General features: G+C 42.5%; 1 protein-coding gene across 1 annotated transcript; it reads left to right on the top strand.

The window, feature by feature from the left end:
- The first annotated feature begins 971 nt into the window (after window positions 1–971).
- Window positions 972–17,119, top strand: LOC117522598 (mucolipin-3-like). The gene is made up of 13 exons (XM_034184044.1): window positions 972–1,138; window positions 2,142–2,364; window positions 2,458–2,625; window positions 2,709–2,862; window positions 4,010–4,091; window positions 4,172–4,268; window positions 4,387–4,486; window positions 9,795–9,907; window positions 13,103–13,252; window positions 13,462–13,563; window positions 13,650–13,772; window positions 15,771–15,977; window positions 16,052–17,119. The coding sequence occupies exons 1-13, from the start codon at window positions 1,089–1,091 to the stop codon at window positions 16,190–16,192; spliced, it is 1,710 nt and encodes a 569-aa protein (XP_034039935.1). The 5' UTR covers window positions 972–1,088; the 3' UTR covers window positions 16,193–17,119.
- The last annotated feature ends 299 nt before the right edge of the window (window positions 17,120–17,418 follow it).

The following is a 17,418-nucleotide window of genomic DNA, read 5'->3' as shown; positions in this document are numbered from 1 at the left end:
AAAAAAACTTTTTCACAGTGTCATGGGGTATTGTGTGTAGAATTTTGGGAGGAAAAGCAAATTTTAGCCATTTTGGAATAAGGCTGTAACATTAATAAAAAGAAAAGGTGAAGCACTGTGAATACTATGCAGCTTTCAAGGTCTTTTCCAGAGACATCCATGCGTTTTTTCAACAAAACTATGCGAAATCCTGCACAGTTTACAAAGACCTGCAGTCCTGACCTGTCCCCAATAGAGAATGTGTTAAGAATTTTGAAACAAACAAAAAAGGCAATTACGACGACCTGGTACTTTAGCACACCGTAATGTATTTCCAGGAAGAATGGGACAAAATAACACCTGAAGTTATTCTCTTGTCATTTTCAATGCCAAAAATATCCTTTTTTTTGTTGTTTTGGTGTTGTGAGAAGGAATAGCAGTATTACAATACGGTAAATGCTTTAGCATTCCAATTATTTATTTATTTGTTTGTTTTGGAATGTGCTGCAGGCCTGGTGTGCAAGAATGGGGTGTATATTAACAAAATTAAGCTGGACACAGAAAACATGAAATATCTTGGGTTCATACTGTCTGCAGTACAATAGAAGTCAAAGTAAATGCAGGAATCACTGCAGGATTTTTTTTTCTTTTATATGCATTTTCATATCGTCCTCATGTTTCCTGATTTTGGGTTGCAGCTTAAAGAAACCCGTGAACCAGTGTTTCTCGATCAGCCGTGGACAGAACAGGCAGTCTTTGCAATATTCCAGAAATGATAAAAAACAAAAAAGCATACATGGACTTTGACTTGTCTGCTTTTGTTCACTAGTGCCAAAAAAAAATCCTCTCTGCAAATGTAATATTTTTCATACTTAATTTGACATGATAAATGTCTGCCTCTACATGTACTTGATGTACTTTGATAACTGGAGTCATATTCCTTCTATATGCAAACACGTTAGACCATTTTCCCAAATGGCTGTCCATCCGTTCCTGTGTATGTATTCCTGGAGAGCTATGCATTTCTGTTTAGGAAAATTAGTCAGCTTAGAGTGACGTGGTGAAGACTGGACTGATGAGTGCACCGCCTGATCTTCAGAAATGATAAAATGACTCATGAGGATTACTTCTCTGGCAGTAGCTCCCTGGTGCCCAGCGGGTAGGTCATTTATGTTTTGTGTGTTTTTATTACTATATGTGTTCAAATTTGCAGCTTTTCAAACCTACAGCAGCAATCATTTAAAATCTAACAGCCGTAACCTCCACAGCATGTGTCGACTGTGCTTTATAATTTTACTTTGGTGATCATTTTGAAAAGATGTGCTTTAATTTGAATGATTTATTTCATAAATACTTTTTTCTATGCTTTCTATAAGGGCACAATAACTCAGGCTCAACTTCAAACTGCTTAATCAGACCGATAACCACATGCAATGCTGTAATTACTAAAGTATAACTTAGATGAACACCTTGTGCAACATTGTGAAGGAAGGAAAATATCAGAGTGAGTGCGTGCAAAAGGACCAGTTTAATATTCATCAGAATGACTGGAATGGAACTCTTGCCATCTGGAGATGCATGTTGCAAGTCTAACAGACTAGAAAGTGCATCACCTGTGTCTTACATGCCTGACACAATTCATGCAAACAGTGTTTCCTTGACAAACACAACCTGTGTACGGTATTCAAACCATATGGGCTCCACACTGCTTGAGTTATAACCTTTAGTTTGTCTTTTCAAGGTCACCAAAATCTAAGGTCATTTCAGAAAGGGAAAGGTGATATATAACTTAAGTTTTTTATAATTATCAATCAACTACTTTCTCAAATTAAATATATATATATAGAGAGAGAGAGACAGGATGAAGACAAAACACTCCTTGGTTTTAAATATAATATCAAAGGTGACATGAATAATTTTACAATTTTGAAGAAGAAGAATCTGCAAAAGAGGGAAAAAACTTGGTTTTTGCAACTGTAGATACCAAAATTGTAAAATTATTCATGTGACTTTTGATATTATGAATATTTAGAACCAAGGAGTGTTTCTGTGTTCACCCTGTATATATATATACACAAACAATACAAAGAAAAATATTGGCAGAATTGTGAATGATTTTCCATTTCTCTTCAGTTCTGTTCTCTTGACAACCTGTTTTTCAGCACAATGGAGGACAGTGAGCCCCTGTTGGCTGTGAGGTCAAAGGTTATGTTGCTAAATGGTGTGGGCCCACACACAACAAGCCTGGAGTCAGAGATGGTGGACAACTTCAGACGGCGGCTAAAATACTTCTTTATGAACCCCTGTGAGAAATACAGAGCCAGGGGTCGCAAACCTTGGAAACTGATGCTCCAAATACTTAAAATTGCGATCATAACAGCTCAGGTTGCACTCTAGTATGTTTAATCTCAATATTTTTCAGCAGACTGGAAATCTGTGCAGAAAGCAGATAATTTGTTTGTTCTTTTCTCTCCTCAGTTAGTCTCGTTTGGTTTGAGCAACGAAATGATGGTGACATTCAAAGATGAAAACCTGATGGCGTTCAAACATCTGTTTCTCAAAGGGTACACGAATCAAAAGCTGGGACACTACGCCCTGTACACAAAGACAGATTTGTATGATCACATCTACTACATTATAGACAGGGTAATGAAAATCAGACATAATTAATACAGAAAGGTTTTTTTTAACCATGTACATAAAATGACCACATGTTGTATTGTATGTAGTATATGAATCTCCATAAGCTGACGGTGGGCAACCATGCGTATGAGCGGATGAATGGTCAGTACACTCCTCTGACGGTGTGTCAAGAGTTCTACAGAAACTGCAGCATCTATCCTGGAAACGACAGCTTTGACATTGATCCGCATGTTGATCAAGGTACAAATTCTCTACGTACATTTAAACATTTAATAGGGGAGCTGGGACTACACTCTTTACATCCCCCACAATTAAACCAAACCACCTGTTTTAGGTTCCTTGGATGACCCCAAAACACATTCGGGATGTTCTAAAAGTATATAAACTGTTCTCAAGCTAGATATTCAAGATGGCGTCCAAAATGGCTGCCGAATTAGCCCCCCCCCCGCCATTACAATGTATTAAAAACTACATGAATAATTTTTCAATAATATTCTATGAGAAGAAAGTTTTAAGGCACAGCAAATACATCTGTGCCTAACTAATTTCATTCAGCGTGTTTTTTTTTTTAATTACCCATAATGCAATGTGCACGGCACAACAGAGCATGCCTGTGAATTCACTGGAAGAGTTCCAGTTTGCCTTTCTCTCTATGTGGATTCACTACTTCAATGCTGATGCTGAGAGATCTTTAAAGAATATGGCTTACCTGAGGTGGCCAAAGCTAAACGCGCCGACAGCAAAGCAAATCGCAAACTTTCAGTAACTTTTGTTCTGTGCGTTTTTTCTCAAATACTGAAGGAAAGACCACAAATAACTTAGAACTTTAAAAGAAAAGAGTACCAAACCAGAACTCATCCAACAACTTTACATGCATGCACTGTTGCGTAGCGATACATTGCATTATGGGTAGTGACAAAACACTGAATTAAAAAGATTTAAATTCAAAATGCTGTGCAAAATAGCTTTCAAATGACTATTATCTATTTTGGAAATGCTCCTCAAATGCATCCTAGCAACAGCAACAACAAAACAAAACAATGTATTTAATTGGTGGCCATTTTGGACACCATGTTGAAAAAATGTCAAACACGCTGACTGGGTTTAGGGTACTGTAAGCAAACAAACAAAAAAAAAACTTAGTTGGGTTCTAGGGGTGCAAAGGGGCAGTCCTAGCTACTCTTCAAATTCATGTTCAGAAATGTTTGACTTTTTCACGTGGTGTTTTTTGGGGTATTAATAGAAGATGATTCATGCACGAATACGAAATGAACATAATGTGAAATTACTTGTGACTCCATAAAAGAAGAACCTTACATGTATACACTCAGCGGAAATACTGACATGTATTTCTTCTTTTTTCCTCTGTCTTTTGCTTTCTTTGTAGACTGTATTTCTGTACAACCTATGCAGACCCTGGACAACAGCAGTTCGTCAACACTTGTGAACATCTCTCTGGAATTCAACAGGTGACTACCTCAAAGTACTATTTTCATCACGAGCGATGGAACGCCCTCCCTGATCGTGTGCAGTGTTGTTATGTGTGCAGGCTGCTCTCTGTGACAACTTACCTCACCCTAAAGACTATCAATCTGCAGACTGTACGCCATCACGAGCTACCGGACTGTTACGACTTCCATATAACGGTGAGAAACGAGGAGTCGCAAAATCAGCACCCTGTCGTTTAAACGTTTAGAGTATTTTAACACTCAAAATGTGTGCCTCATTTAGCACTCATAAAGTCTTGTCCTTTTTTTAATGCAGATAATGTTTGACAATCGCGCACAGAGCGGTATGATAAAGATTGAAGTTGAAAATGATGTGAGAATTTATGAATGCAGTGACTGGAATGTGGAAGGCACGTGTAAGTATTAGGCTGAACTAATACACTGCATGATACTCTTGCCGGCCACTTTATTAGGTACACCTTGCTAATACCGGGTTAGACCCCCTTTTGCCTTCAGGACTGCCTTAATTCTTCGTGGCTTCGATTCAACAAGGTGTTGGAAACATTCCTCAGAGATGTTGGTCCATACTGACATGATAGCATCACGCAGTCACCCATTCAACCAGTCTGTCCATTCTCCTCTGACTTCTGACATCAACAAGGCATTTTCGTCCGCATACTGCTGCTCTCTGGATATCTTATCTTTTTCGGACCACTCTGTAAACCCTAGAGATTGTTGTGGGTGATCAACAGTTTCTGAAATACTCAGACCAGCCCGTCTGGCGCCAACAACCATGCCACATTCAAAATCATTTAAATAAATCCTCTTTCCTCCCCATTCTCATGCTCGGTTTGAACTTCAGCTAGTCATCTTCACCACGTCTAGATGCCTAAATGGCTGATTTGCTGTTTCTGTTAACAAGCAATTTAACAGGTGTACCTAATAAAGTGGCCAGTGGGCGTACACATTTTGAACACACAAACATGGGATACCAGCTGTCTTAAAAAATCTGTTTTTAAAAGGGAAGTTTAAGAATTTCTCCCTCTCTAGCTGCCACCTTATCGTGGTGGGGTTGGTTGCGTACCCGGATGATCCCAGGAGCTATGTTGTCGGGGGCTTTGTGCCCCTTGTAGTAGGGTCTCCCAAGGCAAACAGGTCCTAGGTGACGGGTCAGACTAAGGGCAGTTCAGAAGCTCCCATGACCAGTAAAAAATCAAGGACCGAGACGTCGCCCGGTATGGCGGAGCCGGGGCCCCACCCTGGAGCCAGTCCTGGGGTTGGGGCTCGCGCGCGAGTGCCTGGTGGTCAGGCCTTAGCCCATGGGGCCTGGCCTGGCTCAGCCCGAAAGAGCGAAGTGGGCCCGCCCTCCTGTGGGTTCACCACCTGCAGAGGGGGCCATGGGGGTCGGGTGCAGAGAGGATTGGGTGGTGGTCGAGGGCAGGTGGCCCGGCGGCCCGGTCCGCGCTCACAGCCCCTGGCTGTTGGGATGTGGAATGTCACCTCACTGGGGGGGAAGGAGCCTGAGCTTGTGCGGGAGGTTGAGAGATACCGACTAGAGATAGTTGAGCTCACCTCCACGCACAGCTTGGGCTCTGGTACCCAACTCCTGCAGAGGGGCTGGACACTCCACTTTTCTGGCGTTGCCCACGTGGAGAGGCCGAGAGCTGGGGTCACATTGCTTATTGCTCCCCAGCTCAGTCACCATGTGTTGGAGTTCACTCTGGTGAACGAGAGGGTTGCGTCCCTACGCCTTCGGGTCGGGGACAGGTCTCTCACTGTTGTCTCGGCCTACGGGCCGAGTGGCAGTGCAGAGTACCCGACCTTCTTGGAGTCCCTGGGAGGGGTACTAGATAGCGCTCCGACTGGGGACTCCATTGTTCTCCTGGGGGATTTCAACGCCCACGTGGGTGGCGACAGTCAGACCTGGAGGGGGGTGATCGGGAAACACGGCCTCCCCGATCTGAACCCGAGTGGTGTTCAGTTGTTGGACTTCTGTGCTAGTCACAGTTTGTCCATCACGAACACCATGTTTGAGCACAAGGGTGTCCATAAGTGCATGTGGCACCAGAACACCCTGAGCCGGAGGTCGATGATCGACTTTGTAGTCGTATCATCTGACCTTCGGCCACGTGTCTCGGACACTCGAGTGAAGAGAGGGGCTGAGCTGTCGACTGATCACCACCTGGTGGTGAGTTGGATCCGCTGGGAGGGGAGGAAGCCAGTCAGACCTAGCAGGCCCAAATGTATTGTGAGGGTCTGCTGGGAATGACTGGCGGAACACTCTGTCAGCGAGGTCTTCAACTCCCTTCCGGGAGAGCTTCTCCCAGATCCTGGGGAGGTTGGAGACATGGAGTCCGAGTGGACCATGTTCTTCACCTCCATTGTCGATGCGGCCACTCGTACCTGTGGTCACAAGGTCTCTGGTGCCCGTAGCGGCAGCAATCCCCGAACCCGGTGGTGGACGCCGGAAGTAAGGGATGTTGTCAAGCCGAAGAAGGAGTCCTACTTGTCTTTGTTGGTAGGTGGGACCCCGGAGGCAGCTGACAGGTACCGGCAGGCCAAGCGTGCCATGGCCCGTGCGTCCCAGAGGCAAAAACTCCGGTCTGGGAGGAGTTCGGGGAGACCATGGAGGAGGACTATCGGTCGGCCTCAAAGAAATTCTGGCAAACTGTGCGACTCCTCAGAAGGCGGAAGCAGCTCGGTGCGGGTGAGGAGCTGTTGACCCTGACTGGGGATGTTGTCGGGCGGTGGAAGGAATACTTCGAGGATCTCCTCAATCCCATTGTCACATCTTCCGAAGAGGAAGCAGAGACTGGGGACTCAGAGGCAGACTCATCCATTACCCAGGCTGAAGTCACTGAGGTGGTTAGAAAGCTCCTCGGTGGCAAGTCTCCTGGGGTGGATGAAGTCCGTCCTGAGTACCTTAAGTCTCTGGAATTTGTGGGACTGTCTTGGCTGACACGCCTCTGCAACATCACATGGCGGTCGTGGACAGTGCCTCTGGATTGGCAGACCAGGGTGGTGGTCCCTCTGTTTAAGAAGGGGGACCGGAGGGTGTGTTCCAACTACAGTGGGATCACACTCCTCAGCCTCCCCGGTACGGTCTCTTCCAGAGTACTGGAGAGGAGAATTCGACCGATAGTTGAACCTCGGATTCAGGAGGAGCAGTGTGGTTTTCGTCCTGGTCGCGGCACACGGGACCAGCTCCGCACGCTCCATCGGGTGCTCGAGGGTTCATGGGAGTTCGCCCAACCAGTCCACATGTGCTTTGTGGATCTGGAGAAGGCGTTTGACCGTGTTCCTCTGGGCACCCTGTGGGGGGTGCTCCAGGAGTACGGGGTCCGGGGCCCTTTGCTAAGGGCAATCCGGTCCCTGTACGACCGCAGCAGGAGCTTGGTTTGCATTGCCGGTACTAAGTCAAACCTGTTTCCAGTGAACGTTGGCCTCCGCCAGGGCTGCCCTTTTTCACCGGTTTTGTTCATTATCTTTATAGACAGAATTTCTAGGCGCAGCCAGGGTGTAGAGGGGGTCTGGTTTGGGAACCACAGAATCTCGTCTCTGTTGTTTGCGCACGATGTGGTTCTGTTTGCTTCGTCAAATCAGGACCTTCAGCGTGCACTGGGGCGATTTGCAGCCGAGTGTGAGGCGGCCGGGATGAAAATCAGCACCTCCAAATCCGAGGCCATGGTTCTCGACCGGAAAAAGGTGCTTTACCCTCTTCAGGTCGGTGGAGTGTCCTTGCCTCAAGTGGAGGAGTTTAAGTATCTCGGGGTCTTGTTCACGAGTGAGGGACGTATGGAGCGTGAGATCGACAGATGGATCGGTGCATTGTCTGCAGTGATGCGGTCGCTGTATCGGACCGTCGTGGTGAAGAGAGACTTGAGTAGGGGTGCAAAGCTCTCGATTTACTGATCGATCTGCGTTCTGATCCTCACCTATGGTCATGAGATTTGGCTCATGACCGAAAGAACGAGATCGCGAGTACAAGCGGCCGAGATGAGTTTCTTCCGCAGGGTGGCTGGGTGCTCCCTTAGAGATAGGGTGAGGAGCTCGGTCACTTGGGAGGAGCTCGGAGTCGAGCCGCTGCTCCTCCACGTCGAAAGGAGCCAGTTGAGGTGGCTCGGGCATCTTTTCTGGATGCCCCTTGGACGCCTCGCTGGAGAGGTGTTCCGGGCACGTCCCATCGGGAGGAGGCCCCGGGGAAGACCCAGGACACGCTGGAGGGACTACATCTCTTGGCTGGCTTGGGAACGCCTTGGGGTTCCCCCGGAGGAGCTGAGGGAGGTGTGTGTGGATCGGGAGGTCTGGGCGGCTTCGCTTGAGCTGCTGCCCCGGCGACCCGACTCGGATAAAGCGGAAGAAAATGGATGGATGGATGTTCTACCCAGAGAACTAAAAATATGGTCTACCCAGAGAACTACAAATAGCAGAAGGAAATGGATGGATGATGGATGGATGGATGGAGTTTAAGAATTTAAGGCAAAAATACTCCGGGCATCATTCAAAATACCTTTTTTTTTTGCACTCGTTGCTTTAAATAGAAAGGAGCTGCTGTTTGGCCACACCCCCTCCACTTCTCTTGTGTCTCTCCCACAGACCATGTGGGAGTTTTGAGCCGGCATCATGACTGATTGTGTCAGGTGTTTTTGCCACATGTGCACGGCGGTCATGATAACGTGTGACAAAACAATCATCTGGTTTTAAAGTGTGGGAAGCAGAAGAAAACAACATGGAAATCACCACTATCCAGACCCTAAATGCCACAATAGAACCCTAACAACCTGATAACAGGTTTTGTGAAGATCTGAATTCTCTCAACACATGCTGAATAGTACATTCTCCATCAGATTTCCCTTCAGATTGGTTTATTTTCATGTCAGTCGTCCTCTGTGATGCCAGTGTCACAGTCCTGACTGGCTCAGTGGGCATGTGTCATAGAGAAAACAGAAATCAATATATGGCCATCCGAAATGAGACACTTCAGCGACAGATTATTATTATTGCCAGGTTTCTGCATGCACAGTGTCATTGTGCACCTCATTATTGCAAACTATGATTGGCTTTTTGCCCAGACAGAAGCAGAACTTAGATTGGACTATTTGATTGATTGATGATTGATTTTAAATTCGTATAAAATGTAAACATGCATAAAAATAACAAAATACTCACAGACTTAAACAAATTCATACATACATACAACCCATAACAGTTAATACAGTAAAAATATATATAGTATTATTGTTTTTTTCCTCAGTAATAATTATTGTGAAAAATGTGAAACGTGTAGAGTTAGTTCAATAATGTTGTATGTTGTTTTGGTCATATGGGTTGAGTATCATACTGCATTGCCTTACAAACAAACAAACAAAAAAGAGTTGATTTTATGATCTCTGTGATAACATAAATAAACCAGCATGTTATGTTTTGTTTTTTAAACAAGTGACCTAATGAGATGTATGCACGTTTATGTGCGCACACTCGTGCATCATACTTTTCCTGTATAAATCGGGCCATCCCAGTCAAATCAGTCTGGATGCGCCACTGGTGCACACATTCAGATTTAATTTCATGTGATTTAATTTGAACATCACAAAGGCAGAAATATTCCATTCTTTGCTGCGGGTGACACGACAGGATTATCTTCATGTTCATGTAACACCACATGTGATTAATTCAAAGTTGCTCCATCAAACATTAACACAACAGCAAATGTGTGACTTCTAGCTGGGAAGACCGATTACCTGCTCTTGACGTTTGATTCTCTGGTGATTGTTGCCTGCTTCACCTCTCTCATCCTCTGCACACGATCTGTCGTCAGCGGAATTCAACTCCAGTCGGTAAGTCAGGAAAAACTCAGGCTGATGTTTTGATCATAATTAGGGTTCCAATGTTTTGCACAGTATGTGAATTTGATACATTCCAAAATTGGACCTAGACCATATCAGAATTCTGTTACAGTGCAAGACTTCCAGAACTGTGCAAGCCATGGTCTGGAAGCAGAAGTATTGGTAAAATGTCTGAAATTTTTAGTGCATTTGAGATAAATTACATCGTAAATCCCACCCCTAATCCTAAACTATTAAAAGTAATGCCATTTGGAAGGTTACTGAGACATCAGGTTTAGGGTGCAGTGCACTTCCACAAATGGAAATCTGTTTCAGGAGTGCAAATAAATAAATAAAAATTCTAAAAAAAAAACTAAAAAAAAAAACTCTGAGTTGGTCCAGATTCACATACTGCCTGCAACAAATGCACATAATTTTGGTACTTTTTTTCATGAATATAATTTTGGCACTTGCACAAGCATACTGCAGTGATTGAAGGCAAATCTGCAGCCAGAGTCAGGGGGGCCATCTTATTGAGAACATCATGAGCCTGTTATTTACATTAATGACCTTTTGAGCCCAAATGTTTAGGTGAACGGCTGAGAACGTCTCCACACATTTCATGTGATCAAACAGTATACATGTGAAGAAAATTAGACTGTATCTCCATATGAAGTTTGCTAAAAATAACTGTGACATGGTGAATAATTGGCACAGGTGGACTGGTCTACCTAGAGAACTACAAATATGTTCTACCCAGAGAACTACAAATATAGTCTACCCAGATAACTACAAATATGTTCTACCCAGAAGCTTCAGAAGCTCCCATGACCAGTAAAAAAATCAAGGACCAAGACGTCACCCGGTATGGCGGAGCCGGGGCCCCACCCTGGAGCCAGGCCTGGGGTTGGGGCTTGCGCGCGAGCGCCTGGTGGTCAGGCCTTAACCCATGGGGCCTGGCCGGGCTCAGCCCGAATGAGCAACGTGGGCCCGCCCTCCGGTGGGTTCACCACCTACAGAGGGGGCCATGGGGGTCGGGTGCAGAGAGGATTGGGTGGCGGTCGAGGGCGGGTGGCCCGGCGGCCCAGTCGACGCTCACAGCCCCTGGCTGTTGGAACGTGGAATGTCACCTCACTGGGGGGGAAGGAGCCTGAGCTTGTGCGGGAGGTTGAGAGATACTGACTAGAGATAGTCGGGCTCACCTCCACGCACAGCTTGGGCTCTGGTACCCAACTCCTGGAGAGGGGGTGGACGCATCCACTACGTCTCTCGGCTGGCTTGGGAACGCCTTGGGGTTCCCCCGGAGGAGCTGGGGGAGGTGTGTGTGGATCAGGAGGTCTGGGCGGCTTCGCTTGAGCTACTGCCCCCGCGACCCAACTCGGATAAAGCGGAAGAAAATGGATGGATGGATGTTCTACCCAGAGAACTAAAAATATGGTCTACCCAGAGAACTACAAATATGGTCTACCCAGAGAACTACAAATATGTTCTACCCAGAGAACTACAAATTTGGTCTACCTAAAGAACTACAAATATGGTCTACCCAGAGAAGTACAAACGTGGTCTACCTAGAGAACTACAAATATGGTCTACCCAGAAAACTATGAAAATATGGTCTACCTGGAGAACTACAAATATGACAGATATGGTCATACTCTCACAAGTGCCACTAGCTTAGCTTATGGGAAGCTAAAAGTGGATGCTCTCGTTTTGGCGGAACGTCTATACAGTTTTTGTGTATTCTGTGTTAGAACGCGCACGCGGCCGATGTGCTTGATGAATTCCTGCGCAAAAAGTAGTTCCCAGATAATTATGATATTTAGCACAAGAACTTGTGTATCTCGTGTGTTTTTACACCTAAATGATTGTAAGTCAATACTCAGACTCATCCAGCAGCATCTTCTCATGTCGGCAAATTCAGCGCCATTTTGCAAACAACCAGAAACTGGGTCAGGCGAAAGTAGTCCGGCAAGCTCAATCTGTGGGTGCAAGCTATCCCACAATGGCAAACTAGCAGAGATGTCGCTCCAACAAGAGTGGCACGGTGAGGATGGTGAGATATGGTCTACCCAGAAAACTACAAATATGGTCTACCTAGAGAACTACAAATATGGTCTACCTAAAGAGGTACAAATATGATCAATCCAGAGAACTACAAATATGGTCTACCCAGAGAACTACAAATATGGTCGATCCAAAGAACTACAAATATGGTCTCCCTAGACTCCTACAAATATGCTGCACTACCTTATACAGGTTTAAGCCCTTTTGTTGATTACACTGGTTGACTTATAGGTTACATAAGACAAACCTGCTGTTGTTTGTTATGTGCAATGCTCTGATGAGGTTGTTTGACTCAAAGCATGGTTAAAAAATAAATTAAAAAGAATCGCATGGATTAAATGTGCCAAAAATTCTTTCTTGAATAAAATTTGAAATAAATCAACCCTGTGACTGTTACTATTATTTGAAAATGTGTTTATATGGAAATCAATTAGACATTGTAATTAACTTATCACACACATGATTTGATTAAATGGAATTCAGTATTGAGAAAGTGGTGTGTACCACTTTTGGTGTGACTCACTTAATTTGCTTTTGAGCCTAAGTGTAGACAGACAGTCACAAACACCGACTTTATTTGGCACTGAGACAAATGCTCCATGAAAAAAACACTTCTGCTATCTGTCTGAGTCAGTGGCGGCTCTAGAAATGTTTTCTTAGTTTGGCTAGTTCATTGTAGTTTCAGATGGGAAGACAGAATTTAAAATAAATATGCAAATTTGTATTTTAAAGTCAATTTTAAGTGCCTACAACATGCAATTTATACAGACAATAGACAATAAACCAAATTAATAATAGTAATTTTTTTTGAAAAATCAGAATCACCCTGTTAATCCCTGAAAATCTGGGAAACCGTACAGTTAGAACATTTAAAAAAATAAATAAATAAAAAAAAATCCAAAAATGTAGCTACCAGCTAACAACACAATCAGGATTTGGCATCATGGAAAGTGGAAAAATACGAGTAGATCAGTCAGGGAATGTGAAATACTGAAGCTGAAAACAGGATTTGGAATTGCAAATGTAAGTTTTCTAGTTGAATCATTGTGGGGCTGCTAATTTCCTAGAGGGAAGAGGAACCCATCAAACCGCACCCCAGAATCACGTATGGTTTTAATAGCATGCTCTAAATCTATCCTGCAGGAGTTCACTATATTCTTCCATGAATACTACAATAACATTGTGAGCTGGTCCGATCGCATGGAATTCGTGAATGGCTGGTATATCCTGATCATTGTGAGCGACATGCTGACGATCACTGGGTCGGCACTCAAAATCGGAATCCAGACAAAGGTATGTATCTAAGGGGGTTTTGTTGTGTAGACTTTAATTTTCTTAAATCGGTTCCAGCCATTATGTTGAAATAAGTTGTAAACCTGTTTTCTATTCCACATGGAGATGAGGTCTCATTATTAATACTTGTTAAAATAGGTGTTAGTATTTGTTGTGTACACTTTGGGGTTTATGAAATTGATCCAGGTTAACTGTATTTCCTTGTTCAGTACCTGACAAACTATGATGTCTGTAGCATTTTACTTGGAACGGCCACAATGCTCGTCTGGATTGGGGTGGTTCGTTACTTGGGTTTCTTCAAGAAATATAATGTAAGCAACAAGTTGAGTTTGGGATGTTACATAATATGAAAAACCTGTAATGTGCAGAAAACCTGACACTCTTATATTTTGTATAGATCCTGATCTTAACCCTAAGGGCATCATTCCCAAATGTAATCCGATTTTGCTGCTGTGCAGCCATGATCTACCTTGGATATTGCTTCTGTGGTTGGATTGTACTTGGACCTTACCATGATAAAGTTTGTAATACAGCCGTTATCTACAACATGATATGAGAAAACACTTGCAAACACAAAGAATACAAATATAACTTACAGCATGTGCAACAACATAATTTGATAATGTATCTGCTGCAACGTCACACAATGCACTCAAAAAACACTGCAGATATCCACAACACAACAGAAGTACAAATAATACAAGAAGTTTCTGCTCGGGGGACCTTTACTGTACTTTTTCGGTACATTGCATTAAAATAATAAAGCCGTAAAGGGTTTTTTTTCTCTCTTTTGAAGACATACTTCTGTGAAATTTTCGATACAAGCAGGAGGATGGCAAATATTTCTGTCATGGTTTGCCCCTGTCCAGGCCTGTATAGTGCTGCGTCCCCTCTCTGCGCCTGTCCTCCCTTCTCTGATCCCTTTTGGCCCATTCTTTGATCATCTGTTTGTGTTACTTTAGTCTCTGGTTGTGTTTTCTGTTTATCAGTTATTTTCTGTTAATCATACTTTAGTTATGTCTCTCGGTCCACTCTAGTTTCTGCCCAGCCCTTGTATTTTCCTTTGTGTAATCATTAGTTGAGTCACCTGTTTGTTTTACTGTTGTCATAGGTTGAATTATCTGTTTATTTTACTTTTGCCACTCATAAGGTCCACTGTAGTTTAGTCTTAGCCTTTTATTTATGTGTTGATCTCTTTTCAGTTCTTACACTTGTTTTCTGGTTCTTTGTTCTTTCATGTTGGGTCTTCTTTATTTTATTTCTTATTAATTAGAACTAGGGTTTTGTTCAGCTTTGGTTTTAGTATTTTTATTTGGATCACTGTGGTTTTAGGTTCATCATTTAGTTGGGTCCTGTTCACTTTGCTTTTGTTTGACTGCACACTCTTGTCTGGTGTTCAGGGTTTGGTTTGGGTGTGTCATTTTCCTTCTGTTTGCCACACCCCCCTTCCAGATCGTGCTCCCACACCTGTGTCTCGTTCTCTAAATTACCACCTGCCTTAAGTCTTTTGACTTCATCACCAGTTTGTTGTGATCATTTGTATCCATGTCCCAGTTGTTTTTGTCTAGTCTTGTTTTTGCCTTGTTGTGTCCTGACCTTGCTTTGTCTTTCAAATCTGCTTTTGCCTCAGCCCTAGTAGTCTCTCCATGTTACTGAACCCTGCTCTTCCTTGACCACACCTTTTGTCTAACACCTGCCTACTTGTGTACTGAACCACCGCTTTGCCTCCAGATAAAGTTTTTTGATAATTCCATCATCTTTACCTGTGGATCTGCATTTGTGTCCTCCACCTTCTGTGCCACAAGTTCATGAATGCTGACAATTTTATAATAAATTTCAGTTTTATATATTCCAAATTCTATAGTCTTAGATGCAACGTTAGTAACTGTTGTTGTCAAAATTGACTTGCAATGTTGAAATAAATAAATAAAAATAAAACCTAAGACTTCAAAAAATGCAGAGGGTACTACTGAATAATTGCATTCATCTGAACCTTTTAATATAGTCCATTAGGTATGTCCTTAAAACTCTTTTGCTGCTTTTTTGTTATATTATTTATTATGATAATTTTTATTTGCTTGCCCCTGTCTGCTTTGTATTCATTGTGTCCAATAAATCTCATAAAATATTAAATAAAATAATAAAACACGCATACACACACACATATATAGTGCTATGATGTATTGAACTGTTCCTCAAGTCCTTTGGGCAGAAACCTCTTTAACTGTTAAATTTAATGGTTAAATTTGTTTGTTTTCTCTGTGTTCACAAGTGTTTGATGCACTTGTAGATTTTTTTTATGCAAATAACTTGTAGAATTGATGCAGGTAATTTTTGTATTTGTGTTTTTTTATTATTATTATTATTATTATTTTGCTAGTGCTGTCTTAATTAATTAATTAATTAACGTGCCGCGGCCTCTCTCGGCCATAGCGGTGATGACCGATAGTCATTTCAGTGATGTTATTCTGCACCATTACCATGTAAAATCTGAGAATTTCTTGCGATGTCATTCCAGTTCCGATCACTAGATAAGGTGACAGAGTCCCTCTTCTCTCTGCTCAACGGGGATGATATGTTTGCCACTTTCCTGAATCTGAGATACAAGAGCTACATGGTGTGGTTTTTCAGCAGGCTGTACCTCTACTCCTTCATCTCACTCTTCATCTATATGGTGCTCAGCCTCTTCATCGCTGTCATCACAGACACCTATGAGACCATCAAGGTCAGTCTGAGTCACCTGATGACAAATATCTCTGCTGTACAGACATTCCTAAGATGTTTTTTTTTTTTTTCCAGAGAAGCCAGCAAGATAAGGCACCAGTGTCCCAACTCCAAAGCTTCATAGCAGAGTGCACGGACCAGCCCGAGTCCGGACGCTACCAGAGTGAAGAAGAACCAGCTTCATGCTGTTCATCACCATGTTCCTGTTTCAGATGAAATCAGAAGGCTCTGTCTAAAATTTGTTCTTATTATTTGCATGGAGCATTCTCTTACAAGGAGTGGAAAGTGCAGCAAGAACAACAGCAATCAGAGATTTCTGACGTCCACCAATCCGGATCCGGATCACCTCCAAAATTCAGTGGAGTCTTCCTTGCCCTAATATCTATTTGTGGTGCAATTTGGTGAGAATACATGAAGTAGTTTTGACATAACCCTTCAAAGCGTATATAAAGTGAAATCTTGATCTAGAATCTGGATCCAGATCCGGATCACCTCCAAAATTTAATGGAGTCTTCCATGGCTTAATACATGCCCAAGGTGAAAATTTGGAGAGAATACGTACAGTCATTTTGAGATACTCCTGCTAACAGTAATCCTTCAAAGCCTATTTGAAGTGAAACTTGATCCAGAACTGAGATCCAGATCCGGATCACCTCCAAAATTCAATGGAGTCTTCCTTTGTCTAATATCTGTCTGTGGTGAAAAGTTTGTCAAAATTTGTGTAGTAGTTTTAATGTAATCTTGCTAAAAGACATATGGACAGCCAGACAAATAAGTATATAAGTAAACGCCAATGATTTTATTACATCCTTGGTGGATGTAATTATGTGACTTAACATGGCACTTAAATAAGATTTTTATGTACAGTGCTAGTATAAAACCTTTCTTTTGATGAATGGAATGGCTCAAAATGTTATGGTGAATGGAATAATTTCAACACTTGAATATGCACTACCATCAGTTTTGATTGCGTTAAAAAGTTTATTTCCATTAAGGTGAATTGTAGTGATTTGGTTTAACTCCTCTGTGAGTTGTATATCTATCTATCTATCTTTCTATCTATCTATCTTAGTACTGTCAATTGATTAAAATTTTTAATTGTGATTAATTACACGATTGTCCATAATAAATGAGTGATTAATTGTGATTAGTCACTTTTTAAAAATCTTCAATCCAAGCTGCTTCTAAATATTTGTAATCTTTTTAATTATTATTTAGTAAACATATTTTTTCTCATCAATTCCACTTTAGGCAGAATTGTAATAGTAAAACTAGGTCACTCAGAGTAACTGTAACCTAATCATGTGTATTATTAATATTTGTGTCATAATTGTTGTTGTTGTTGTTGTTTGTAAAACGATGTCTTTAAAATGTCTTCAAAAGCATGCCAAGCATACCAATGGCTCCCCAGATAAACAGGACTTAAACACGAGATGAAAAAA

Source organism: Thalassophryne amazonica, chromosome 12 (genome assembly GCF_902500255.1).
Source record: "Thalassophryne amazonica chromosome 12, fThaAma1.1, whole genome shotgun sequence".
In the NCBI taxonomy this organism is placed as follows: Eukaryota; Metazoa; Chordata; class Actinopteri; order Batrachoidiformes; family Batrachoididae; genus Thalassophryne; species Thalassophryne amazonica.
The sequence above is the reverse complement of the archived record's forward strand: the minus strand, read 5'-3'. Positions and strand labels throughout refer to the sequence as shown.

Coding starts and splice junctions, on each gene's coding strand:
- LOC117522598 (XM_034184044.1), top strand. CDS start 1,089: ATGACTCATGAGGATTACTTCTCTGGCAGTAGCTCCCTGGTGCCCAGC. Junction 1,139..2,141: donor AGCTCCCTGGTGCCCAGCGG/GTAGGTCATTTA, acceptor CCTGTTTTTCAG/CACAATGGAGGACAGTGAGC. Junction 13,253..13,461: donor AAATCGGAATCCAGACAAAG/GTATGTATCTAA, acceptor TTCCTTGTTCAG/TACCTGACAAACTATGATGT.